The following is a 23,684-nucleotide window of genomic DNA, read 5'->3' as shown; positions in this document are numbered from 1 at the left end:
ACATCAGGGTAAAAGGGGTATCCATCCCCTCAAGCATTTATCCTTTGTGTTTATAAACAACCCAAGTACATTCTTTTGGTTATTATTATTTTGAGACAGAGTCTCCCTCTTATCACCCAGGCTGGAGTGCATTGACATGATCTCAGCTCACTGCAACCTCTGTTTCCTGGTTTAAGTGATTCTCCTGCTTCAGCCTCCCCAGTAGCTGGGACTACAGGTGTGTGCCACCACACCCAGCTAATTTTTGTATTTTTAGTAGAGACGGGGTTTCACCATGTTGGCCAGGCTGGTCTCAAGACTCCTGGCCTCAAGTGATCTGCCCACCTCAGCCTCCCAAAGTGCTGGGATTGCAGGTGTGAGCCACTGCACCTGGCCTCTTTTAATTATTTTTAAATATACAATTAAATTATTTTTTACTATAGTTACCATGATGTGCTAGCAAATACTAGCTCTTATTCATTCTTTCTACTTTTTTTTTTTTTTTTTTCAGAGTCTCACTCTATTGCCCAGGCTGGAGTGCAGTGGCGTGATCTTGGCTCACTGCAACCTCTGCCCGCCCCGCACCCCCCCCACAGGGTTCAAGCAATTCTCCTGCCTCAGCCTCCCCAGTAGCTCGGTTCACAAGCATGTGCCACCACGCCCGCCTAATTTTGTATTTTTAGTAGAGACGGGGTTTCACCATGTTGCCTGGGCTGATCTTGAACTCCTGACCTCAAGTGATCCGCCCACCTTGGCCTCCCAAAGTGCTGGGATTACAGGTGTGAGCCACTGCACCCAGCCATTCTTTCTACTTTTTTTGTGCCCGTTAACCATCCTCACTTCTCCTGCCACCCTCCGTAGCCTCTGGGACCCATCCTTCTATTCTCTATGTCCATGAGTTTAATTTTTAGCTCCCATAAATAAGTGAGAACATGTGAAGTTTGTCTTTCTGTGCCTGGCTTATTTTACTAAACATAATAACCTCCAGTTCCACCCATGTTGTTGCAAATGACAGGATCTCATTCTTTTTTCCGGCTGCACAGGACTCCATTGTATGTGTGTACCACATTCTCTTCATACGTGTGTCTGTTGGACACTGAGGTTGCTTCCGAGTCTTGGCTATTGTGAACAGTGCTGCAAGAAACATGGGAGTGGAAAAATCCCTTTGATATACCCACTTCCTTTCTTCTGGGTATACACTTAGGAGCTGAATTGCTGGATCATACGGTAGCTCTTTTTTGAGGAATCTCCAAACTGTTCTCCATAGTGATCGTACTAATTTACGTTCCCAACAAACATGTACAAGGATTCCCTTTTCTCTGTATCCTTGCCAGTATTTGTTTTTGCCTGTCTTTTGAATAAAAGCCATTTTAACTGGGATGAGATGATATCTCATTGTAGTTTTGATTTGCGTCTAGTGGCTTCTAACTGGAATCTGGCTGTAGTTAATTGCATTGAGTTTGGGGAGGTGAGTATCAGACCAGCTCCCCTTGCCAGATGAGGAAACTGAGGCTCACATTTACCTGGCAGTTGTTGCCTCTGCCCAGCCCTGTGGTCACAGGAGTTCGGGGTCCTCCTGTCTGGCTGTAAACCAGTAGCAAGGGCCTGTGGGGAGGAGGGGGAGTGGCATGTTCTTGCCACTTTGCCAGGGTGCACAGAACACAGGCTATCAGCTGAGCCCTGTACTTGCTGTGTTACCCAGGGCAGGCTGTCTCACCGCTTTGAGCCTAGACTTCCTCTCATGTAAGATAAGGATAATATTCCTTGCCTTATCGGGCATTGTGAAGAGTCAACAAGACAACAGATGTCAACATCACTTTTTTTTTTTTTTTTGAGATGGAATTTCACTCTTGTCACCCAAGCTGGAGTGTGGTGGCACAATCTTGGCTCACTGCAACCTCCGCCTCATGGGTTCATGCAATTCTCCTGCCTCAGCCTCCTGAGTAGCTGGGATTACAGGCGCCCACCACCACACACAGCTAGTTTTTGGTTTTGCCATGTTGGCCAGGCTGGTCTCAAACTCCTGACCTCAGGTGATCCACCTGCCTCAGCCTCCAAAGTGCTGGGATTACAGGCGTGAGCCACAGCGCCCGGCTTTGGACATAACTTTTAACAATTGTGCTGTCAGTTACTGTTCTCACCACACAGTGGCCATGAAGGGGGCAGCTGCTGCTGCTGCTGCTGTTTGCCTTCCCCTTTCTGGCACCAGTATCCTGATTTTCCTTTCAGAAAATATCCCTTCCTAACCATGTGCTTAACGTAGGGCTGACCCCACCCAACCTTTGTCTCCAGGACAAGTGCACAACCCTAGATGGGCCAGCGAGTCTCTATCTGGGGCCGTGGCTGAAGAGGTAGCCTTGGAGAGTGCTCACTCTTTGCCGAAGTTGCTGAGAGAATTCCGAAAATGACAGGAAGGAGAAGGGGAGAAGGAGGAGGAAGCAGAGAAGGAGGAAGAAGCACCAATCACTATTCAGGGATTCACGACCTGTAGGGCACTATTCCAGGAACCCTGACCACCTAGTGAGACAGGTGCTGCCACTATCCCCATTCTATATAGAAAGAAACTGAAGCTCTGAGGTGGCTGAGCTGCTTGGGTGAGTGATGAGCCAGGATTCATCCCCAAACCTTTTAAATCTAGCACCTGAGCTTCCCCCACCATGCCATCTGGCCTCTATATTGTAAGCCTAAGGCTGCTGGTAGCCATCTTGCCACCTGGTAGAGAACAGACCTGCCACCGAAGAAGGCAGAGTCAAGAGGGACTAAGTCAGAGCACCTAGATCCATCCATGCCTGATGTCCACCCCTGAACTTTTCAGCTAGGTGAGGCAACAAATTCTCTTATTTTGCAGAAGCTGGTTTAAGGAAGGCTTCTATCACTTAAACAGAAGCTGACAGACATGGCCTGTGGACAGTACTAAAGCCGAAGTCACAGAAGCATTGGCTCTTGTCAGACTTGGGGGGCCACAGAGGAAATACAGGCTCAGAGAGGGGAAAGCAAGTGTGTCCATGGTCAGTGACAGCAGCCAGGACTGGAGCCCACATGGCCTGGCACTTTCATGACCTGTGTCTTGCTCCTCCAAAAGTGTCCCCAGAGTAAGTGACAGTTTTCATGGGGTCTTTTTATCCTGCAGACATACCTTTCCTGAGTAACTTGCAGGAACCTCCTCTTAGCACCATTCTCTCTTCTAATCATATTCCATACAGTGACTTCTGGGGGTGGATGGAGGAGGTAAAGGGAGCTATCTTAAAGGCTATTTCATGCCTAAGATCTAAGGATAGAGAAAACTTTGATGGTGCTCTGTTGAAGGGCACATTGTTTATCCAAAACAGACTCGGGAAAGGGAAGCTGTCAACATTATCTCTGTCTGGTCACAAATTGCAGCTCTCTGATGGGTTTTTCCTAGAGTTTAATCTTGTGCTGGAAGCTAAGCTGATACCAGGAAGGTTTTAGACATGTCAATCTCCTTCCTGGCATTTTATCAGAGATTGATTCTCTTTGCTTTTCGGGGCTGGAGTCTTGGCCCTGTTGTTGTTAAACTTGGGTGTTTGTGTACACATCTCCTGCAGTGCCCAACCTGACTGCAGAGGTCCCGGGACAGGCTGGGGACTCCGATACAAAGGAATTCCAACAGGGAGAGATTATGCACCATTCTTCCATCTTACCAAAGGGGCCCAATCTGCGTCCTGCTCTTTCTCAGCAAGACTTCTCCACCTGTGACTTTCAAGGGATTAGCTTTGTAAATAGGATATTTTGCCCTGCCAGTCCTAAATTATAATTGTTGACATTTATTGAGCTCTGAGTATGTGCCAGGTTCCGTCCTAAGCACTTGACACGTATGAATTCACTGAATCCTTGCCACAGTCCTGTGAAATGCAGGTTTTATATCATCCCCATTTTACACAGGGGGAAGTCGAATCACGAAAAGGTAAGTCACTTGCCTGAGCGGTAAAGCTAGCCTAGGAATCCAGGCTGTTTGGTTCCAGGGTTCGCAGGTTCAATTCCTCTGCTGCACTGCTTCTAATCCTGCCCTGTATCTTATTTGCCCTGCATAAATCAGAAGTTGTCAATGTTACCGGGGCCCCTCTCTTCAAGTTCTCAAAGCTGCAGAGACCAAGACCTCAAGAAGCAGAAAGACTGACAACAATAATTTTGCAAGTGGGAATACATTTGGAAGTTGAATCTAAAATAGATTTTCTTCTTCTCTGCCCAGAAATATGAACTAAAAGGTTTCATTCCGGTAAAAGTGCAGAGTTGGAATGTCAGCTGTCATACCAGGCTCTTTGTAATGCAACACCACCAACTTGCCTTTTCTTTTGTTTTCTTCCTTTAAAAAAAACTTTTTTTTAAACAAAGCAATTGAGATCTGTAAATATGGACGGGGCAACAAGACCGAAGTTGCAAGAACATGGAGAACGGAATGGAGAAAAGGGAAAGAAGTATCTGCAGTTTGTGTGCTAGTGGAGTCTGAAACTCACAGAAAAGTCACCTGTCTTACTGGTGCCTGTAATCAGCCAAGACAAAACTTATGAGCTCAGGGCTGCAAGAGATGGTTGCAGAAATCGAGGTGCTGCAATTCACAATTACAACATGGAACCAACCAAAATGCCTACCAATCAATGAGTAGATAAAGAAACTGTGGTATGTATATACGATGGAATACTACTCAGCCATAAAAAGGAATGAATTAATGGCATTCGCAGCAACATGGATAGAATTGGAGACTATTATTCTAAATGAAGTAACTCAGGAATAGAAAACCAAACATTGTGTGTTTTCACTTACAAGTGGGAGCTAAGCTATCAGGATGCAAAGGCATAAGAATGACACAGTGGACTTTGGGGACTCGGGGGAAAGTGTGGGAAGGGGGTGAGGGATAAAATACTACAAATTAGGTGTAGTGTATACTGCTTGGGTGATGGGTGCACCAAAATCTCACACATCACCACTAAAGAACTTACTCATGTAACCAAATACCACTTGTTCCCCAAAAACCTATGGGAAAACAAAAGAAATCAAGGTGCTAGATATGCCTCCAAGTCCTTCTCAAGTAAATGTCCCTCCTCTCACCCCACAAGACAAGTGAACTAGGAACCATAGGAGTGGCCACTGAATGGCTCCACTGTGGGAACCTCAGTCAAGGACAGTCACACTTGAATCTGGCCAGCTTGCTACGAGATAACCTGGGAACAACAACAACAACAAAAAAAGCTCTATCCCTTTCATGCACTGTTAAAAGATGAATTGGAAACATCAATTTAAATAGAGCACACACCCTTTTATCCATTAGTTCTACTTTTAAGCATTTAAACTTTGGCTGTTCCTATGTGCATAGGGATGTCTGCTCCAGAATATTCTTTAAAGTATTCTTACAGTAGCAAAAGACTATTAATAGACTAGCTATTCATTAATCAGGAATTAGTAATACATTTATGCAATTATTTAGGCTAAAACCTGATCTGAAATGACATAAAATTTATAGCCTTTATTTACCCACTTAGTATACATATTCATATTTTGCTGTACACACACATTTTATATATATATATATATATGCTTTAGAGATGGGGCTTCACTATATTGCCCAACCTGGACTCAAACTCCTGGGGTCAAGTGAGCCACCCACCTCAGCCTCCCAAGTAGCTGGTGGGATAACAAGCATGAGCCACCTCAATGAGCTCTGTACATATATTAATGTATTTGATTATAGAGTGCTTTTCCAGGTCTTCATAGGATAGTATAACTTTCTAAATATTAAAAAAAGAAATATATTTGGCCTTAAACGTTTCAAGCAAAGAATTACATTCCTGTAAATCCACAATGGAGTACTAGGCAGCCACGAAAAGAGTAAGGTCTGTCCATATGACCTGCTGAGGAATGCTCTCCAAGACATATTGTTAAATGAAAAAAAAAAAAAAATCAAGAAGAAAACAATGTGTATTGCATGAGGGGGATGGATGGGTGGGTAAAGGAGACAAAGCATATGTTCTGCATAGCTGCATACCTGTAGACTATTTCTAGAAGGACACATAAGAAATTGATTATAGTCGTTGCCTCCTGGGAGGCCAACTGAAGGCTGGTGTCAGGAATATTGTATTCCCTGAATACTCTTGAGTATTGATTAGCCAGGCCAGATTCTCTTACTGGCCTGTGGCCTGGGCATATAGAGGAGGAAGAGCTAATAGGAGGATCAAGACAGCAACAAGGACCAGGCTAGGTGGCTCACGCCTATAATCCCAGAACTTTGGGAAGCCGAGAGGGGAGGACTGCTTGAGCCTAGGAGTTCAAGATCAACCTGGGCAACACGGCAAAACCCCATTTCTACAAAAAAATACAAAAATTAGCTGGGTCTGGTGGTGCACACCTGTGGTCTCCACTACTCAAGAGGCTGAGGTGGGAGGATCACTTGAACTTGGGAGGCAGAGGTTGCAGTAAGCTGATACAGCGCCACTGCACTCCAATCTGGGTAACACAGCGAGACCCTGTCTCAAACAAAAAAACAAAAAAAGATAGCAACAAGATAAAGAGACCCAGAAGACCCAGAGGAGAGCAGAGGTGTGTCTGTGGTTGCACACTGAAGAGACAGAGAGGACTGTCCAGATAACCTCGTCCCTGGAGGCACCCTGGATCCTGGACTCCCTCCATTGCTGTGTTCCCCTCAGACCCCTGTCTCCTCTTTTGCTTGGGAAAAATGAAGGAAGCCTCTAGCCTTGCACCAGAAGTCTCTGTTACTAAGCAGGAAGGGGTGTGTGTGTGTGTGTGTGTGTGTGTGTGTGTGTGTGTGCATGCAAAGGGAAGGCTTAACATTTTCTAGTTGGGTGAGTTCAATGACTTTTGTGTGTGTGTGTGTGTGTGTGTGTGTGTGTGTGTGCATGCAAAGGGAAGGCTTAACATTTTCTAGTTGGGTGAGTTCAATGACTTTTGCAATCCTAGCAAAGTCAGTTCAGCAGATGAGCGTGCTGTCAAGAGCATTTTTTGGAATCTCCAATCAACTGCAAAAACGGCCGTCCGTTATCATGGGAGGCTCTCAGAGTGCTTAAGAATGAGGGCCCTGGGGCTAGCCTGCCTGGGGCCCAGGTGCCTGGGGACACACAGCCAGGAAGCAGGAAGGCTGGAATCAGCCTCAAGTCTGGCTGAAGTGAGGGAGGCCCCTTCTGTGGAAGTGTAATTAATTGTGCTGCCTTCTCCTTGTGAATCTCTCTGTTAAATCCTAGACACTTCAAGTTATACAACAACTAACATCTATGGAACACTTATTGTGTGCCCAGCACTGTGCTAGATACGTTAACACATGACTGTATTAACCCTCTCCAAAGTGGACATGATCAAACAAGGTGAGAGGGCTCAAGAGACTTGTCCAAGGTCACACAGCTGGGATTCGAGGCAGAGCTGCTTGGCCTCAGGACCTGAACTGCAGCCCTCACAGTAAACTGGAGGTATTAATTCACAGAGTCAACAGTGGCCTCAGTGGCTCTGAGCAGTAAGGGGACATGTCCCCAGCGCCATGCTCATGAGCCCCACAGTGCCCTGGGCACCAGTGTGGATGCTGTAGGGATGAATTGGAAGATGAAGAAATATTTCTTCCTCCTCTGTGACCTCCTTTTTTCTAACACTGCATGATAAATTTACTTCCTAATGATTTTTGAGTAAACTACAATGACCACAATTTCAAAATCCTTAATAATTCATGTCCAAGGGCCATAAACACTAAATAATCTCCACAGGCAGGAACCATGAATACTTGTTAGAAACGAGGCTGAGAATACTTTTACCAGCTGAACTGAAATTACCTACTGACTTCAAGCCAACCATCAAAGCTACATTTTTCAGAAATGACTGTAACCTGGCCGGGAACAGTGACTCACGCCTGTAATCCCAGCACTTTGGAAGGCCGAGGCGGGCGGATCCCTTGAGGGCAGGAGTTTGAGGCCAGACTGGCTAACATGATGAAACCCCATCTCTACTAGAAATACAAAAATTAGTCAGGCATGGTGGGACACACCCGTAATCTCACCTACTTGGGAAGCTGAGGCAGAAGGATCGCTTGAACCCGGGAGGTGGAAGTTGCAGTGAACTGAGATTGTGTCACTGCACTCCAACCTGGGTGACAGAGTAAGACTATGTCTCAAAAAAAAAAAGAAATGACCGTAACCTTTCCAATGCCTCAGTTCAGGCCACCTCTCCCAGGAAGTCTTTCCCTCCTCTGGCACTCCCTGGAGCTTTATTTGGGGCTCATCTATAATGTTCATCATTCTCTTCTTTGGTTTTGCCTCTTGGTATCTGTGACAGTGGTGGAGAACTGAGGTGCCTTCGGGGCCAGGGAGGCCAGGCACAGGGTACAAAGAAGCACCTGGGTCGACAGCCAGAGCTATTTATTTTGTTTTCTTTTTTTGAGATAGAGTCTCACTCTGTCACCTAGGTTGGGGTGCAGTGGTGTGATCTTGGCTCACTGCAGCCTCTACCTCCTGGGTTCAAGAGATTCTCCTGCCTTGGCCTCCTGAGCTGCTGGTACTACAGGCATGTACCACCACGCCTGGCTAATTTTTGTATGCCAGAGTCTACTTAATCCATGGAAAGAGCTGGTTCTCATCCATGGCTGCACATTGGAACCACTTGGGGGATTAAAAAATTCTGATGCCCAGGTTGCACACCCAGATATTTTGACCTAACTGGTTTGGAAAGAGGCCTGGACATTGGGTTAGTTATGTAAGTATGAATGCATGAATAAATGTATGAATGAATGAATAAATGTATGAATGAATGAATTGCACCAGGCCCTGTGCTGAGTGCTTTATGCCAATGGTTCTCAAACTGCTATACATTATAATCACCTGGTAACTTTTATTTATTAAAAAAAATTTTTTTTTGAGACAGGGTTTTGCTTTGTTGTCCAGGTTGGAATGCAGTGGTGTGATCATAGCAACTGCAGCCTCAAACTCCTGGGCTCAAGCGATACTCCCGCCTCAGTCTCCAGAGTAGCTGAGGTTACAGGCACAAGACACCACACCTGATTTTTATCATTTCATTTCATTTCATTTCATTTCATTTCATTTCATTTCAGACAAGTCTCACTCTGTCACCCAGGCTGAAGAGCAGTGGCCCGATCTCGACTCGCTGCAACCTCCGCTTTCTGACTTCAAGTGATTCTCCTGCTTCAGCCTCCCGAGTAGCTGGGATTACAGGCACCCGCCACCACGTCTGGCTAATTTTTGTATTTTTAGTAGAGATAGGGTTTCACCATGTTGGCCAGGCCGGTCTCGAACTCCTGACCTCAGGTGATCTGCCCACCACAGCCTCCCAAAGTGCTGGGATTACAGGCATGAGCCACCATGTCCGGCCTCACACCTGTTTAATTTTTTTTAATTTTTTTATAGAGAAAGAGTCTTGCTTATGTTGCCCAGGCTGGTCTCGAAGTCCTGGGCTCAAGCAATCTTCCCGCCTCAGTCTCCTAAAGTGCTGGGATTACAGGCGTAAGCCACCACACTCAGCTACCTGGGAGCTTTCAAATATCCAGATGTTGCTAAGTACCGTGGTTGGCAATGTTTAAATGTGGATTTAACCATTTTAAATGTGGATTTAAACATTTAAAAAAATCCACAACTTTTAAATGTGGACACCTACTTTTTAAAAATTATAACAGGGTACAAGCTAGATACAACACGTTTGGGCTGAATTTGGCCTGGCGAGTTCATTGACAACAGCCGCACCCTCCCTTTGTCATGGTGGCTTAAGATCCCTCAGAAGAAGCACCCGATCCCAATCCAGGCTGGAAACTACGTGTTCACTCTCCAGGGAGTGCACTGGCCACACCACCTCACCACCACATGTTCACCCTCCAGGGAGTGCGCTGGCCACACCACCTCACCACCTTGAGAAATACAACATTTGTTCTAACCAGCTCTGGGAAAGAGACAGCTGGTCTTCTCCTTGCCTTTCATGGTGACATAGTTTGATCTATACCTGGCATCCTGGGTTAAGGCACAGAGGGCTGGGAAGTCAGGAGAGAGGGCATGGGATGTAGAAAGAAGAGGTGGATGGAAAAGGCATGTTATAATCTGTCAGACGAGAGTCCTGGCAGCTTGCTGGGTTTTGTTGTTGTTGTTGTTGTTGTTGTTTGTTTTTAATAATTGTTTTTTAGTAGAGGTGGGATTTTACCATGTTGCCCAGGCTGGTCTTGAACTCCTGGGCTCAAGTAATCCACCCACCTCAGCCTTCTGAAGTGCTGGGATTATAGGCAGGAGCCACTGCGCCAAGCCTTTATTTATTTAATTATTTATTTTTTAAAATAATTGTTTGGGGTTGGTTTTTTGTTTTGTTTTTCTAACTGAACAAAAGCTCTGTTAAGACAGTTAGCACTCCTTTTTTCAAAAGGCCTGAAACCAAGTGAAATATCTTTCCAGGTTAAGCCTGGGTATTGTGATAAACAGCCTCACTCTCTGTTTCTCACTACAAGCACTTCCCAGAAGAGAAATGATCTGAAATGCTCTCGGGCGATGGGCACAATGGGAGTGGCTGGGAAAGCAGCAATTAGGGGAGTCCCGTTGCTAGACAGAGACAGAGAGAGAAGGGACGAGTATCTCAACTAGTTTCCCCCGCCCCGCTCCGTGGTTTCCCAGTTAATTTCTTAATGTGGATAAATGGGATGCTGCTATTCTGTGACCAAAGGCCAGGGGCGGGTTTAAGGTTTCTTTCCTGGCTTGCAGGCTGGTCTTCGCCCCGGGTCAGTTAACTGAGGGAGGCCTGCAGGTCTGGGCTCACTTCCATCCCTGCTCCTCTACCTCAGGGTCTCTGGAAGGATGCTGTGAGAAGACAGGCACTTGCTTCTGCCTCCAGAGAAAGATTCCTTACCAGAAGGAGTGGGAAAATCCACCCTGGCTTTGCCCCTAGACTGCCCACTTGGGCGACACTTAGATCTTTTCAGCAGCATCGAAGTTCCTAAGGCTTCGTCCAGCCCTCATCCCAGGTGGGCTGATTGAAAGAAAAAGAAAAAGCAAACTGGCTGTTCTGGTTACAGCTGATGAAGGAAACAACAGGAGAAGGTGAAGGTCATGTAACTCACACGACGCTGAGTGCAGTCCAGCCCCAGCTTACTCCTCAGAGCTGGCCGGGACAGCCCAGAGATGGAAAGAGAAAGACCAGGTCTTCTTGCCATTTTTGAGGCCCTGGACCCAGCTGAGCCTGACAAATGCCCTTTCATTATAGGAGTGATGACACTTTACAACCAAAAGTGTCAGTAGATATGTCTGGATGAATTTCTGGATTGGTCAATGTTTCTAATGAGCCACACAATTTATCTCCCCTGCACTCCTGTCCCACCTCCACTAAATAAGACTCAATTTTATATTCTCATAAGCCTGGGACATGATCAAAGGGCCCTGGAGTAATCTATGGCTGGTTGCTACCACTTCCCACTCACTTTAGGCACCATGATCTTGCAACCTTCCTTATTCATGTCTCTCTGACTTTGACTGTACTGATTCCTTGGCCTGGAAAACTCCTAGTCATCCTTCAAGAAGTAGCCTGCACATCACCTTTTCTGCAAAGGCTTTCTTGATATTGCTGGAAGAGTCAGGTGACTGGTTTCTGTATTAAAATCTCACTTTCTCTGTCCTCCTATGATGGCACTTCTCACACTGTATTGTAATGATTGTACTGTAGCTCTCTTCCAACTAGACAGTGCATACTCTGAGATCAAGGACTGTGTTTCACTTAACCTCTAGTACTGGTCCCCCTGGTGCCTGGCACAGAGTAGGTGGGCTCAGAGGCGGGGAGGGGGGAAGGTGGCAGATTTCAAGAATGGCCACAATATTTTGTAGCTCTTCCCATCAAGAGATGAGATCTATTTCCCCCTCCTTGAATCTGGGACCTTGTGACCTGCTTTCAAGAACAGAAAGTGGGGCCAAGTGTGGTGGCTCACACCTGTAATCCCAGCACTTTGGGAGACTGAGGCGGGCAGATCACCTGAGGTCGGGAGTTCGAGACCAGCCTGGCCAGCATGGTGAAACCCCATCTCTACTAAAAATACAAAAATTAGCTGGGCTTGGTGGCAGGTGCCTGTAATTCCAGCTACTTGGGAAGCTAAGGCAGGAGAATTGCTTGAACCCGGGAGGCGGAGGTTGCAGTGAGCTGAGATCACGCCATTGCACTCCAGCCTGGGCAACAGAGAGTGACTCGACTCAAAAAAAAGAAAAAAGAATAGAAAGTGGTAGAAGTGACACTGTGTGACCTGTAAGCCTAGGACTCAAGAAGTCCTGCAGTTGCCACTCCTGCACTCTTGAGCCCTTGAAGCACCATGTGAAAAAACCTGCCTAGCTTGCTGGCAGATGAGAAGTATGTATACCATCAAGAGGTGAGGTGTGGAGGAGAACTGAGGCACCCTGACACTCAACTACCCCCTAGTCAACACAGCCATGAACTGCAGAAGCATGAGTGAGCCCCATGCGGAGCCTGGTCCAACAGCAGAACTGCCCAGATAAGCCCAAACTGCTAACCCACCAAATCCAGAACTAAATATATGGTTGTTGTTTTAAGCCACTAAAATCTGGGATGATTTGTTACACAGACAAAGCTAACTGATACACTCAGTTAGAGATGATTATTACAAGTGATGATTATTACAAGTGACACTGGGTTGGTAAGTCTAGTTGCTCACTATCATTTGCTCCAGGATTCAAGCTTGGGACCCCAAGAGGAAAGAGTAGATTTAGGGACACTTATTCACCACCCTGCTCCCTCAGGTCCTTTCAAATAGAGTTGCCTCCCATCAGCCCTCTCCAGGGACACATTTACCTCCTTTTTCTCTCGTGAGCAGGACCGGCTTCTCATGGCGTTTCGCAGAGTCTGACCTGTCGCAGTTCAAAAGCAGAACCAAGATTAAGGCTGTTTTAGAACAGCTAGTTTATCATCACAAAAGCTTTTTATTTGCAAACTGAATAGACGGGACCAATCATAATCAAATGATTTTAAGAAAATGCAGCCTATTATTATAATGGGAAAATGGCACACTTTTGAAATAGACCAACGGCAAGGAAAATGGTAATTCACGCACTTACGTTATTTGACTATAATGAACAAAGCTCCAGCCTTTAATCTGGAACATTATCTGTACTCTGAAAGGGCTGAGGGACTGTAGTTTTCCCCTTTGAATTACATTTTTATTAAATTGTTTGGAATTACATAAAATGCCTTCCACAAGAATGCCTTCCTCTGTGCACACACACATACCCTTTGATGAGAGCATACCAACGTGCTGCACCAAACCCCCAAATCCACCACATAGGTGACAGTGCAGATGTGAATTAGTGGTAATCACCTGCATTTCATATAATAGGCAATTTCAGAGAGAATTGTTGCTTTTCTGGGAGAGCTAGAAGACTAACATTTGAAGGTGTGCATAAATTCAAGAGTGACATCATAATGTTTAAATATGCTGTTTCGAATGCAGTTTTTACAACTTTTATGGAAGTGTCCCTTATAAAAGAATGCCTTGATGCAAAATTAATGGATTGCTTTGGTTTGACAATATAAAACAAGAGTCACTGCATTATTGTCAATGTATCTCCTAAACTGCCCAACTTCACTCCCCAGTGGCTATTTGTGAAAATGCCACAACCAGTGTCCCCTTAGGTAAGAGCACTCAGAAGACAGAAGCAAAAAATGCTTAGTGACAGCTTAGCAAGAGGAAAGCAATGGGGACTGAGTCTCAGAGAAAAGACACATGTCTTTGGACATGGTCACTTCTAGTGAGTCTGCACGTGAGTGAGGGGTAGGGGAGGGGTCACAGCTGGTGATAAAGCTCAAGGGATGATGCTTTTGCCAAGAAAGTGTGAATAAAGGGAAGAGCCAAGGCCTAGGATGAACCGCTGGCCATGGCCAGACTCTAGGGCCAATGTGTAAAAGGATTTCAAAATGAGGCCACTGGAGAATTTACAGGAGGGCATGGATCATACAGTATCATGGTATGGGAGACATCTTTTGGTTTATCTGGTCAGCTCATAATGATACCCTAAACTGCCCTCCTCTCTCTTCCTCTCCCCTCTGTCCACCCAGTGAGGCCTCTGGGCAGCCATGATTATACATAATCCCACGCCCTGAACCTCAGTATGCTGTGCTATGGATGGACCCCTGACCCAACTGCAGCCAATCAGAATCTCAGTCCCAGGAATTTGGAATTGGTTCTGAGAGACAGAGAAGAGGGTGACACAGGGCAGGGTTATCTCCGTGTGTGAGCTGTCATGCTGAGTTACCACCAGCCACAAGCCTTGGGGTAGACTAACAGAGGCCAGGATTCCCAGATAGAATGAACTAATCTGAAACTGGCTACATGCCTGCCTTTGTCTTCATTGTGTGTGTGTGTGTGTGTGTGTGTGTGTGTGTTTTCTTTTTTGCCTTAAGACAAAGAACCTAGGATTTAAGGATGAAAAAGAGACCAGCATAATGTACCACTGTAATACAGGGTGTTCTTTAAAAAAAAAATTTTTTTTATAGAGATGGGCATTTTGCCATGTTGCCCAGGCTGGTCTCAATTTTCTGGGCTCATGTGATCCACCCCACTTGGCCTCCCAAAGTGCTGGAATTACAGGCATAAGCTGCCGCACCCAGCCCAGTGTGGGGTGTTGATAGTTGGGGAGATGTATGTGGGGACAGGGGTATATGGGAGCTCTCTGTAATTTCTGCTCAATTTTGCTGAACGCTCTAAAAACCAGTTTATTAGTTAAACACACATACACACACACACACACACCCAGGATTTAGGGATCAAGAGATTTGATTGTTAGGCCAATTTTATCAGGACCTCCTGAGGCTTGCTGCTCTGGGATAGGAGCTAGAAGGAGCAGCTCCCAGAAACCCTTGACCACACGGCTCTGGCTGTCAGTTTAAGGATTCCGAGTGAGCCCTAAAGCTGGCCAGGGACAATGACATGCCAGGTAGTCAGGCCTCATCATGCAGAGTGAGGGGACTGTCCCTGAGCTGCTAGGCACAAAGCGGGTTGGGGTCCGGGCCACTGACAGACTGGGGTGTCCTGGCAGCAGGAGTAGTACAGAGGCCAGTGAGATGCCAGCAGGGCCTCACAGGGCCCAGGGCAAGAGCAGGCAGCAGGAGGGAGCAGAGCTCCTCCAGGGTGAGCACAGCAGATCCCAGCACCTGGCTGAGGCCCTTGCTTTGCTGGCCACACAGCCTCCTGGGGATCTGGTCCCAAGGGACAAGTGACAGCTATGGGACCTTGGATAAGTCATTAGGTCTCTTTGGGCCATAGTTTTTGTTTTTTTTTTCTTTAAGAGTTAGGCTGAATCATCTTTATGGTTGCTTTTCATCTCTAAAATTATGTTATACTAATAAAGAACAGTTTAAAAAATTAAGGTGGACCATAAAAACAAAACATTAATGTGGCCAGGCGCGGTGACTCATGCCTGTAATCCCAACACTTAGGGAGGTCGAGGCGGGTGGATCACCTGAGGTCAGGAGTTCGAGACCAGCCTGGTCAACATGGTGAAACCCCATGTCTACTAAAAATACAAAAATTAGCCGGGCATGGTGGCACATGCTTGTAATTCCAGCTACTCGAGAGGCAGAGGCACAAGATTCGCCTAAACCTGGGAGGCAGAGGTTGCAGTGAGCCAAGATTGCACCACTGCACTCCAGCCTGGGTGAAGGAGTGAGACTCCGTCTCAAAACAAACAAACAAACAAACAAAAACTAAAATATTAATGTAACTGGGCAGCTTAACTTCAAAATGCATTTGAAAACTTTTTTTTCTCTTTCTCTTGGATTTCAAGATTGAACCTTAAAGGAAACTGCAGAAGCCTTTTCTCTTAGCCTTAAAGTAGACTCCACGTCCCTCCCTTTCTCACCGTATATACTCTCTTCACATTTCTCTAACTGTATACTAGTATTTGCCTATGTGCCTTCTTAGAAGTTCCAGGGGCTAATCTTGGAGCAAGCCTGGAGACCCAGCTGCAAAATTCCAGAGATGACTTCACGGTGGCAAGTTAACAACCTGGCCATTGTTGAGATGACACCAGCCCAGTGTCCAGGTAGACTGGGACCCAAGATGGCCACCTGAACAAGACACACAGACAGTACTCAGCCCAATTCTTGCATGCCTTCCTTATCAAGTTTTCTCTTTTTATTTATGTATTTATTTATTTATTTTGAGATGGAGCCTCACTCTGTTGTACAGGCTGGAGTGCAGTGGTGCGATCTCCACTTACTGCAACCTCTGCCTCCCAGGTTCAAGCAATTCTCCTGCCTCAGCCTCCCAAGTAGCTGGGATTACAGGTGCCCACCACCATGCCTGGCTAATTTTTGTATTTTTTTAGTAAAGACAGGGTTTCACCATGTTGGCCAGGCTGGTCTTGAACTCCTGACCTCAGGTGAACCGCCTGTCTCGGCCTCCCAAAGTGCTGGGATTACAGGAGTGAGCCACTGCGCCTGGCTCACTCCTGTAAGGGAAAACTGGAGTTTTCTTCCCCCACAAAATGGAAGTGGTTACTTTGGATAGGAATCTGACCACTTCCCCTTTACTAGTTTTGGTTAATAAATTTACTTTCTTATTACCAGACCTCACTCTTATTAACTGAACTCTGCAAGCAGCAAGCATGAGACCTGCGTTCAGTTGTCCAGTTACATTAATGCAAAGAACACAGAGCTTAACTACTAAAATGTGAAAGTAGGACAGATGCAGTGGCTCATGCCTGTAATCCCAGCACTTTGGGAGGCCAAGGCAAGAGGATCACTGGAGGCCAGGAGTTCAAGACCAGCCTGGGTAACATAGCAAGACCTTGTCTCTATAAAAACAAGCAAACAAGACAAAAAGAATAAAATAAAATAAAACATAAAAGCAAATCTTTCTACTGAAGTTAATCAGAAGCTTTTTAATTCATTAAATCGGAAAGTAATTTCCTTATTTTCCAACAAAGATAATTCACTCAATTAAGAGCATTTATTATCTAAGCTCCCTAGAAGACTGGTTGGCCCAGTCCTCGCATCACTGAGCCTTTCTCTCTCCTCCAGATTAGCTCGATGTGGACAGCTCCTGCCCATCAAGGATGGAAGTGCTGTAACCAGATTACACTGTGCCTGTCTACCACACTTAGCTTCTCTGAGCATCTTCCTACCTATATCTCATTTATTCTCAAAACAACTCAAAGAAGGAAGTGGAAAAAGGTGACATTAATATCAATATATGTTACTTGCAAAATTAAGGGGGTGTTCCTCTGCATTTTGCAAGGTGACCTGCCTGCTTCAGCTATGAAGCAATAAATAAGGCCAAATGTAAATGATACGTGTGTACTTCACTTTATAGAACAGATGTCTGTCTGGGGAAAAGAAAAAAAAGAAGTGACTGCATTGAATTTTGTAACTACAATACTATTCTCCCATTTATGATTTCAGCAAGGTTTTATCTGCACATAGGATTCATTTTCAATGGTTAGCACATTCTGACACTTTGCTCTAGATGAAGATAATCTTCATCGTTACCATTTAGAGGGGAGTCGCATCTTCCTTGGGTGTTAGTTTCTGAAGTCATCAGGCAAAGGGAAAATCAGTGCCAAAATTACCCTTGATAAAGAGTCTTAAACAACCTGTAAAGTACAGCCTACAGGACATAGCTTTTTAAATCCACTGCTGTAGACTAATATGCATGCATATTTGATGCATATGGAAATGTACAGTACATGATAAAAATATATATGCAGAATATAATTTCATGATATTCCTAATTAAACTATTCATATTGTAATCACTCCCTCTACTTATCCTCTTCAGGTGGGAGGAGAGTGGTGGGGGTGGAGGTAAGAGCCCAGCACTGAGTTCATAAAAGTTCAATGCTTGGTTGATGCAGCACCACTGTATTGGACACCTACTATGTGGCGAGTTTCTACGCAGAGGCATCATCTCCTGCATCCTCACAACCACTCCTTTAGACCAGAGGTCAGCAAACTCTGTAAAGAGCCAGAGAGTAAATATTTTTCACTACGTATGCCATAAGGTCATAAGACCACAAGGTCTCTGGTGCAACTACTCAACTCCACCCCTGTAGCAAAAGTAGCCATAGACAATGTGCAAATCAATGGGTGTGACCATGTTCCAATAAAACTTTATTTAAAAAAAATTCTCACTTATAAGTGGGAGCTAAACACTGGGTATACATGAACATAAAGATGGGAACAATAGACACTGGGGACTTGAAAATGGGAGAGAGAAAGGGCTAAAAAAACTTCTATTGGATACTATGTTCACCATATGGGTTCACTATACGGGGTTAATAGAAGCCCAAACCTCAGCATCATGCAGTATACCCTGTAACAAACCTGCACATGCAACCCCCGAATCTAAAATAAAGATAAAAATTTAAAATTAAAAAAAAAAAGGGGGGCTGGGCAAGGTGGCTCATGCCTGTAATCCCAGCACTTTGGGAGGCCAAGGCAAGCAGACTGCCTGAGGTCAGGAGTTCGAGACCAGCCTGGCCAACATGGTGAAACCCTGTCTCTACTAAAACGAAAAAAAATTAGCTGGGTGTGGTGGCGGGCACCTGTAATCCCAGCTATTCGGGAGGCTGAGGTAGGAGAATCACTTGAACCCGGGAGGCGGAGGTTGCAATGAGCTGAGATGGCGCCATTGCATTCCAGCCTGGGCGACAGAGCGAGACTCTGTCTTAAACAAACAAACAAACAAACAAAAAAAACACAGGTGACAGGCCAGATCTAGTCCACAGGCTTTTTAACTGACATTTGCTTTAGATGAACAGTACCATTCCCATTGGTACAAAACAATGAAGAAATGATAAACAGGGTGAGTGATTGCACTGCTTGTGCAAGGTCACAAAAATGTAGCTTGTTAAGTGGCAGGGCTCAATGCGCTCATAATCACCATCATCACTGTCATCATCATTACCATCAACATCATTGTCATGGTCATCATCATCAATGTCACTGTAATCACCACTGACATCACCCTCACTGTCACTGTCAACCATCATCACCACTGCCATCATTATCATCACCATTACCGTGGGAGCTCACCTGTAGTCAGGGTTTACAACGTGCCAGGCACTGTGGGCTCAGGGTTAAGCACATACATCAAATCATTTACTTCTCACAACTACCCTATAAAATAGGCACTATATTTTCCCACTTGGCAGATGAGGGCACTGAGACCCAAAGAGATTAGGAAACTTGTCCAATATCATATAGCTAGCGAGTGGTGGAGCTTTAATTTGAATCTGGGCAATTTGGCTCCAGAGTCTGCACTCCTAAGCATTAGACTCCACTGTCCCTCGGCCAGGTCAGTAAAGGCTGGTACAAGAATCCCACAGCAATTAATAAAGAGACTGAAAGGAAAGAATTCCCCAGTGCAGATGAAGCTCCCTTCTAGCCAGATGGCTTTCTGAGAAGATGTAGAAGATGGCAAGGGGCAGAAAATACCAAATGTGCAGAGGCAGGCTTGACATTAGACCCTCACTCCCATCGAGTCTGGTAAAATGCTCAGCCTTGGCATGAAAGGTCAGGTTTTGGAGAATAAAAGGAACTCAGTAGAAATTTGCAGGTAAAGAAATCCAGTGTAAGGGCCTCCCCATCACAAGAGTTTTGGATTAAGAACTTATTTCCGGCCGGGTGCTGTGGCTCACACCTGTAATCCCAGCACTTTGGGAGGCCCAGGTGGGCAGATCACAAGGTCAAGAGATTGAGAACATCCTGGCCAACAGGGTGAAACTCCGTCTCTACTAAAAATACAAAAATTAGCTGGGCGTGATGGCATGTGCCTGTAGTTTTAGCTACTCGGGAGGCTGAGGCAGGAGAATCACTTGAACCCAGGAAGCGGAGGTTGCACAAAGCCGAGATTGCACCACTGTACTCCAGCCTGGTGACAGAGTGAGACTTGGTCTCAAAAAAAAAACTTCTTTCTTATTCCCAGGGCAAGGCCCGGTTGCTCACGCCTGTAATCCCTCAAAAGCACAAATGCATTTTTCCTTTGAGCTAGCAATATCACCACTAGGAATCAGCCATGAAGACGTGTCCACAAATAGGAAACAAACATATGTGCAAGGTATCTGCTGTATCATGATTTGTAATAGCAAATAGTAGAAATAATAAGTCACTGAATAAATATGATGAATCTGCACAATGTAATTGAACACTGTAAAGCTGAAAGAATGAGCAAGCTTCTTATATTCTACTCCTTATATATCCTTAAAAGATGGTCATATTTTAGGTGGAAAAAAAATCAAGACCAGAAAGTATATGTTGCATGTAACCTTTTCTCTAAGAAAAAGGGAAAATCAAAATATATACTCATATTGGTTCTATCTGCATAAAGAACTACCCAAGAGGCATGTGAGGGACTTCTTAATGTATGTTTTTTATATTGTTTTTATTTTTATTTTCCTATTACTATTATCTTTTAGAGACTGAGTCTTGCTCTGTTGCCCATCCTGGAATGCAGTGGTGTGAACATAGCTCACTACAGCCTGGAACTCCTGGGCACAAACGATCCTCCCACCTTAGCCTCCTGAGTAGCTGGGATTACAAGGGTGTGCCACCACTGGGTGCAGTGGCTCACGCCTGTAATCCCACCACTTTGGGAGGCCAAGGCGGGCGGATTACCTAAGGTCAAGAGTACGAGACTAGCCTGGTCAACCAACATGGTGAAACCCCGTCTCTACTAAAAATACACAAATTTAGTGCGTGAAGCAGCGCACCTGACTTTCCCATTATTTCTTTTCTTTTCTTTTCTTTTTTGAGACAGAGTCTTACTCTGTCACCCAGGCTGGAGTGCAGTGGCGCAATCTCGGCTCACTGCAACCTGCGCCTCCCAGGTTCAAGCGATCCTCCCACCTCAGCCTCCCAAGTAGCTGGGATTACAGGGGTACGCCATCACACTCAGCTAATTTTTGCATTTTTAACAGAGACAGGGTTTCACTACGTTGGCCAAGCTGGTCTCGAACTCCTGACATCAGGTGATCCACCCGCCTCGGCCTCCCAAAGTGCCGGGATTACAGGTGTGAGCCACCGCGCCTGGACTCCTATTATTTCTTTATCTTGATGCCATGAACCCATTTTGAGGGGACTTCTTTAAGGACATCCCACTAAAACAACAGAAATCTATCAGACAAAGAGCAGGACTGTTTGAAAGCCAGGCAGGGCCAGGTGCGGTGCCTCACACCTATAATCCCAGCACTTTGGGAGGCTGAGGCGGGCGGAACACTTGAGGTCAGAAGTTGAGACCAGCCTGGCTAACATGGTGAAACCCTGTCTCTACTAAAAATACAAAAAATTAGCTGGGTGTGGTGGCGCATGCCTTTAATCCCAGCTACTAGGGAGGCTGAGTCAGGAGAATCGCTTGAACCCAGTAGACGGAGGCTGCAGTGAGCCGAGATTGCACCATTACTCCAACTTGGGCAAGAAGAGTGAAACTCCGTCAAAAAAAAAGCAAGCAAGCAAGCCAGGTAGACACCGGCTCAGCAACACCCCTTCCCTTCATTCCCCACATGTGCCTCCAGGCTGATGTGGGCCTTTAAGTTACCTCCCTTTTTGGAAAGCCTGATATGATACCCCTGTCACTTTTCCTTTGCATTTTCTGTGTAACTTGACTTCTGGGGCCCAGTTTACTGCCAAATTACCTGGGATAAACAAGTCATGCTAAGATCTTCTTTTCCTTTCCAAACCCAAACAGCAGCTGGCATACAGAAATGCTTATTTATAACCTGCACACTGTTAATGCGCATTGCTTGGTTTAGAAATGCTTAGCCATGTGTTCTTCTGGGAGCTTCATAATTAGATAAGAGCCTGGGGACAATGCTGTGTGGTGGCTGAGAGGGGAGGCTCTGGGTCAGCAGGTCTCTCTTAGTTACTCATTACCCATTTGGGAGTCCTATTAGTCCTAACTCCATTTAAGTCTATTGTCAGGGTTAAGGCACTACATGTAAAACTCTCAGAACAGCGCCCTGCATACAGTAGGTACTTAGCAGTTATTAGTTCCCATAAACTGCTGACTATTCATGGATCTCAGCCAGTTCAACTGAACTTGGGCTTCCAAATAGATCTGGAATCTGTTCATTCCTATCATCCCTGTCTCTAAGCCAGCCCCCGTCAACTCCCCGAGGACTTTTTCTTTTTTTTTTTTTCCCAGACAGGGTCTTGCTGTGTTGCCCAGGCTGGAGTGCAGTGGGCATGATCAGGGCTCACTGCAGCCTCGACCTACTGTGCTGAAGTGATCCTCCTGCCTCAGCCTCCTAAGTAGCTGGGACACAGGTATGTGCCACCATGGCCAGCTTTTTTTTTTTTTTTTAATTTAGTAGAGATGAGGTCTCACTATGTTGCCTAGCTGGTCTCGAACTCCTGGGTTCAATTCTACCCGTCTCAGCTTCCCAAAGTGCTGGGATTAGAGGCATGAGACACCGCATGTGACCAACTTTTTCCACAGCCACCTAGTAGGTATCCCTGCCTCCACTCTTGCCCGGATTTTCCTATGGCAGCCATATAAAAACCAGATCCTACCACTTGCCTGCCTGAACTTCTAATGTTTCCCTGTGCATGCAGAAAAGAATCCAAGCCCCATTCTGACCAGGCTCTGCATGGCCTGGCCCATGGGATATTTTGGATCTCTCCTCCCTCTTCCCTACAGCCCCACTGTCTTTCTTCTTTGTATTTACAGAAGGAACCTTGCTCTGTTGCCCAGGCTGGACTGCAGTGGTGTGATCACAGCTCACCACAGCCTCAACCTCCCAGGCTCAAGCCATACTCCCAAGTGGACTCCTGCACAGATGGGACCACAGGCATGCGCCACTGCACCTAGTCCCACATCCTTCTTCTGCTCCGTAGACCCAAGACTCCTTCTTGCCTCAGGGCCTTAGCCCTCTCCTCTGGGCCAAGAGCACTCACGCCCTTGGTCTTATGAGGGATCCTTCTTAGCAATGAGATTTCAGCTTAAAACAACCCATCTCTCCAGGGGGACCCAGCCCTCAGTCCTCCCTGTCTTAACCTTCTGCATGGCACTTACTGACATTTTCTTATTAATATGTTTGTAGTCTGCCTCCCCAACTAAAAATAAGCCCCATGAAACCAGAGGCTGCTATCTGGCTTATCAGTGAATTCTCCACACCTGGAATAGTGCCTAGAATGGAGTGTGCATCAGTAGAAACTTCTGAAATGGATGAACGAGTGAATGACCGAATTTCTGAATAGACAATGCTGGAAGGAACAGGAGGCATGACCGTGTACTGCAGTGAAGACATCATCTGCTCTTGCAATGTGCTTTCCTGATCCCTTCCCCCTGCTCTTTCTGGGATGGTGAAACGAAATATGACAAAGTCAGTTTAATACCCCATTGAAGATAATTGGAAAATATTGATTTTTTTTCCATTTGAAATAGTAAAGATAAGTAAATGCTACACTTCTGTAATCTAATCAGTGGCTTATGTGACAACACGCTTCCCAGGCTGAAATATATTTCAGTCTACATCTGTATCCATCAGACAAGCTCCTAAACCCATTCCCACTTTGCACTCCAACCTAGCCTCATCCAGCCATTCCAGCTCCCCAGAGTGTACGAGTGAAGACTGTGCACTTGTGAAAACGCGCATGGGTGTGTATGTGTACCCTAATTAAAGTATCTTCTGAGTATTTGCATCTCCCAAAAATGATCTGCCAATCTGCCTTGAGAAACGCTGAAAGTAGCACATGAGATCTCCCAGAATCCTAAGGAAA

The 23,684-nt window shown here is 45.7% G+C and overlaps 1 protein-coding gene across 19 annotated transcripts in view; it reads right to left on the bottom strand.

Annotated features, from left to right (window-relative positions):
* The window catches only part of KATNIP (katanin interacting protein), a 230,036-nt gene that overhangs the window by 193,879 nt on the left and 12,473 nt on the right, over positions 1-23,684 (bottom strand). For 11 of the 19 annotated variants that reach the window (XM_063654211.1, XM_054452717.2, XM_063654222.1 and 8 more), the window contains exons 2-3: positions 17,844-17,921; positions 12,766-12,821 (exon numbers count right to left, since the gene is read on the bottom strand). In XM_063654211.1, coding sequence (XP_063510281.1) covers positions 12,766-12,821; positions 17,844-17,921 — 134 coding nt within the window. The remainder of the gene's footprint in view (positions 1-12,765; positions 12,822-17,843; positions 17,922-23,684) is intronic. The other 8 variants (XM_063654214.1, XM_063654216.1, XM_063654217.1 and 5 more) reach the window with 1 other exon arrangement.

The sequence above is a fragment of the Pongo pygmaeus genome, chromosome 18 (genome assembly GCF_028885625.2).
Source record: "Pongo pygmaeus isolate AG05252 chromosome 18, NHGRI_mPonPyg2-v2.0_pri, whole genome shotgun sequence".
NCBI lineage: Eukaryota > Metazoa > Chordata > Mammalia > Primates > Hominidae > Pongo > Pongo pygmaeus.
Note: the sequence above shows the minus strand (reverse complement) of the source record. Positions and strands in the feature narration are given on the sequence as shown.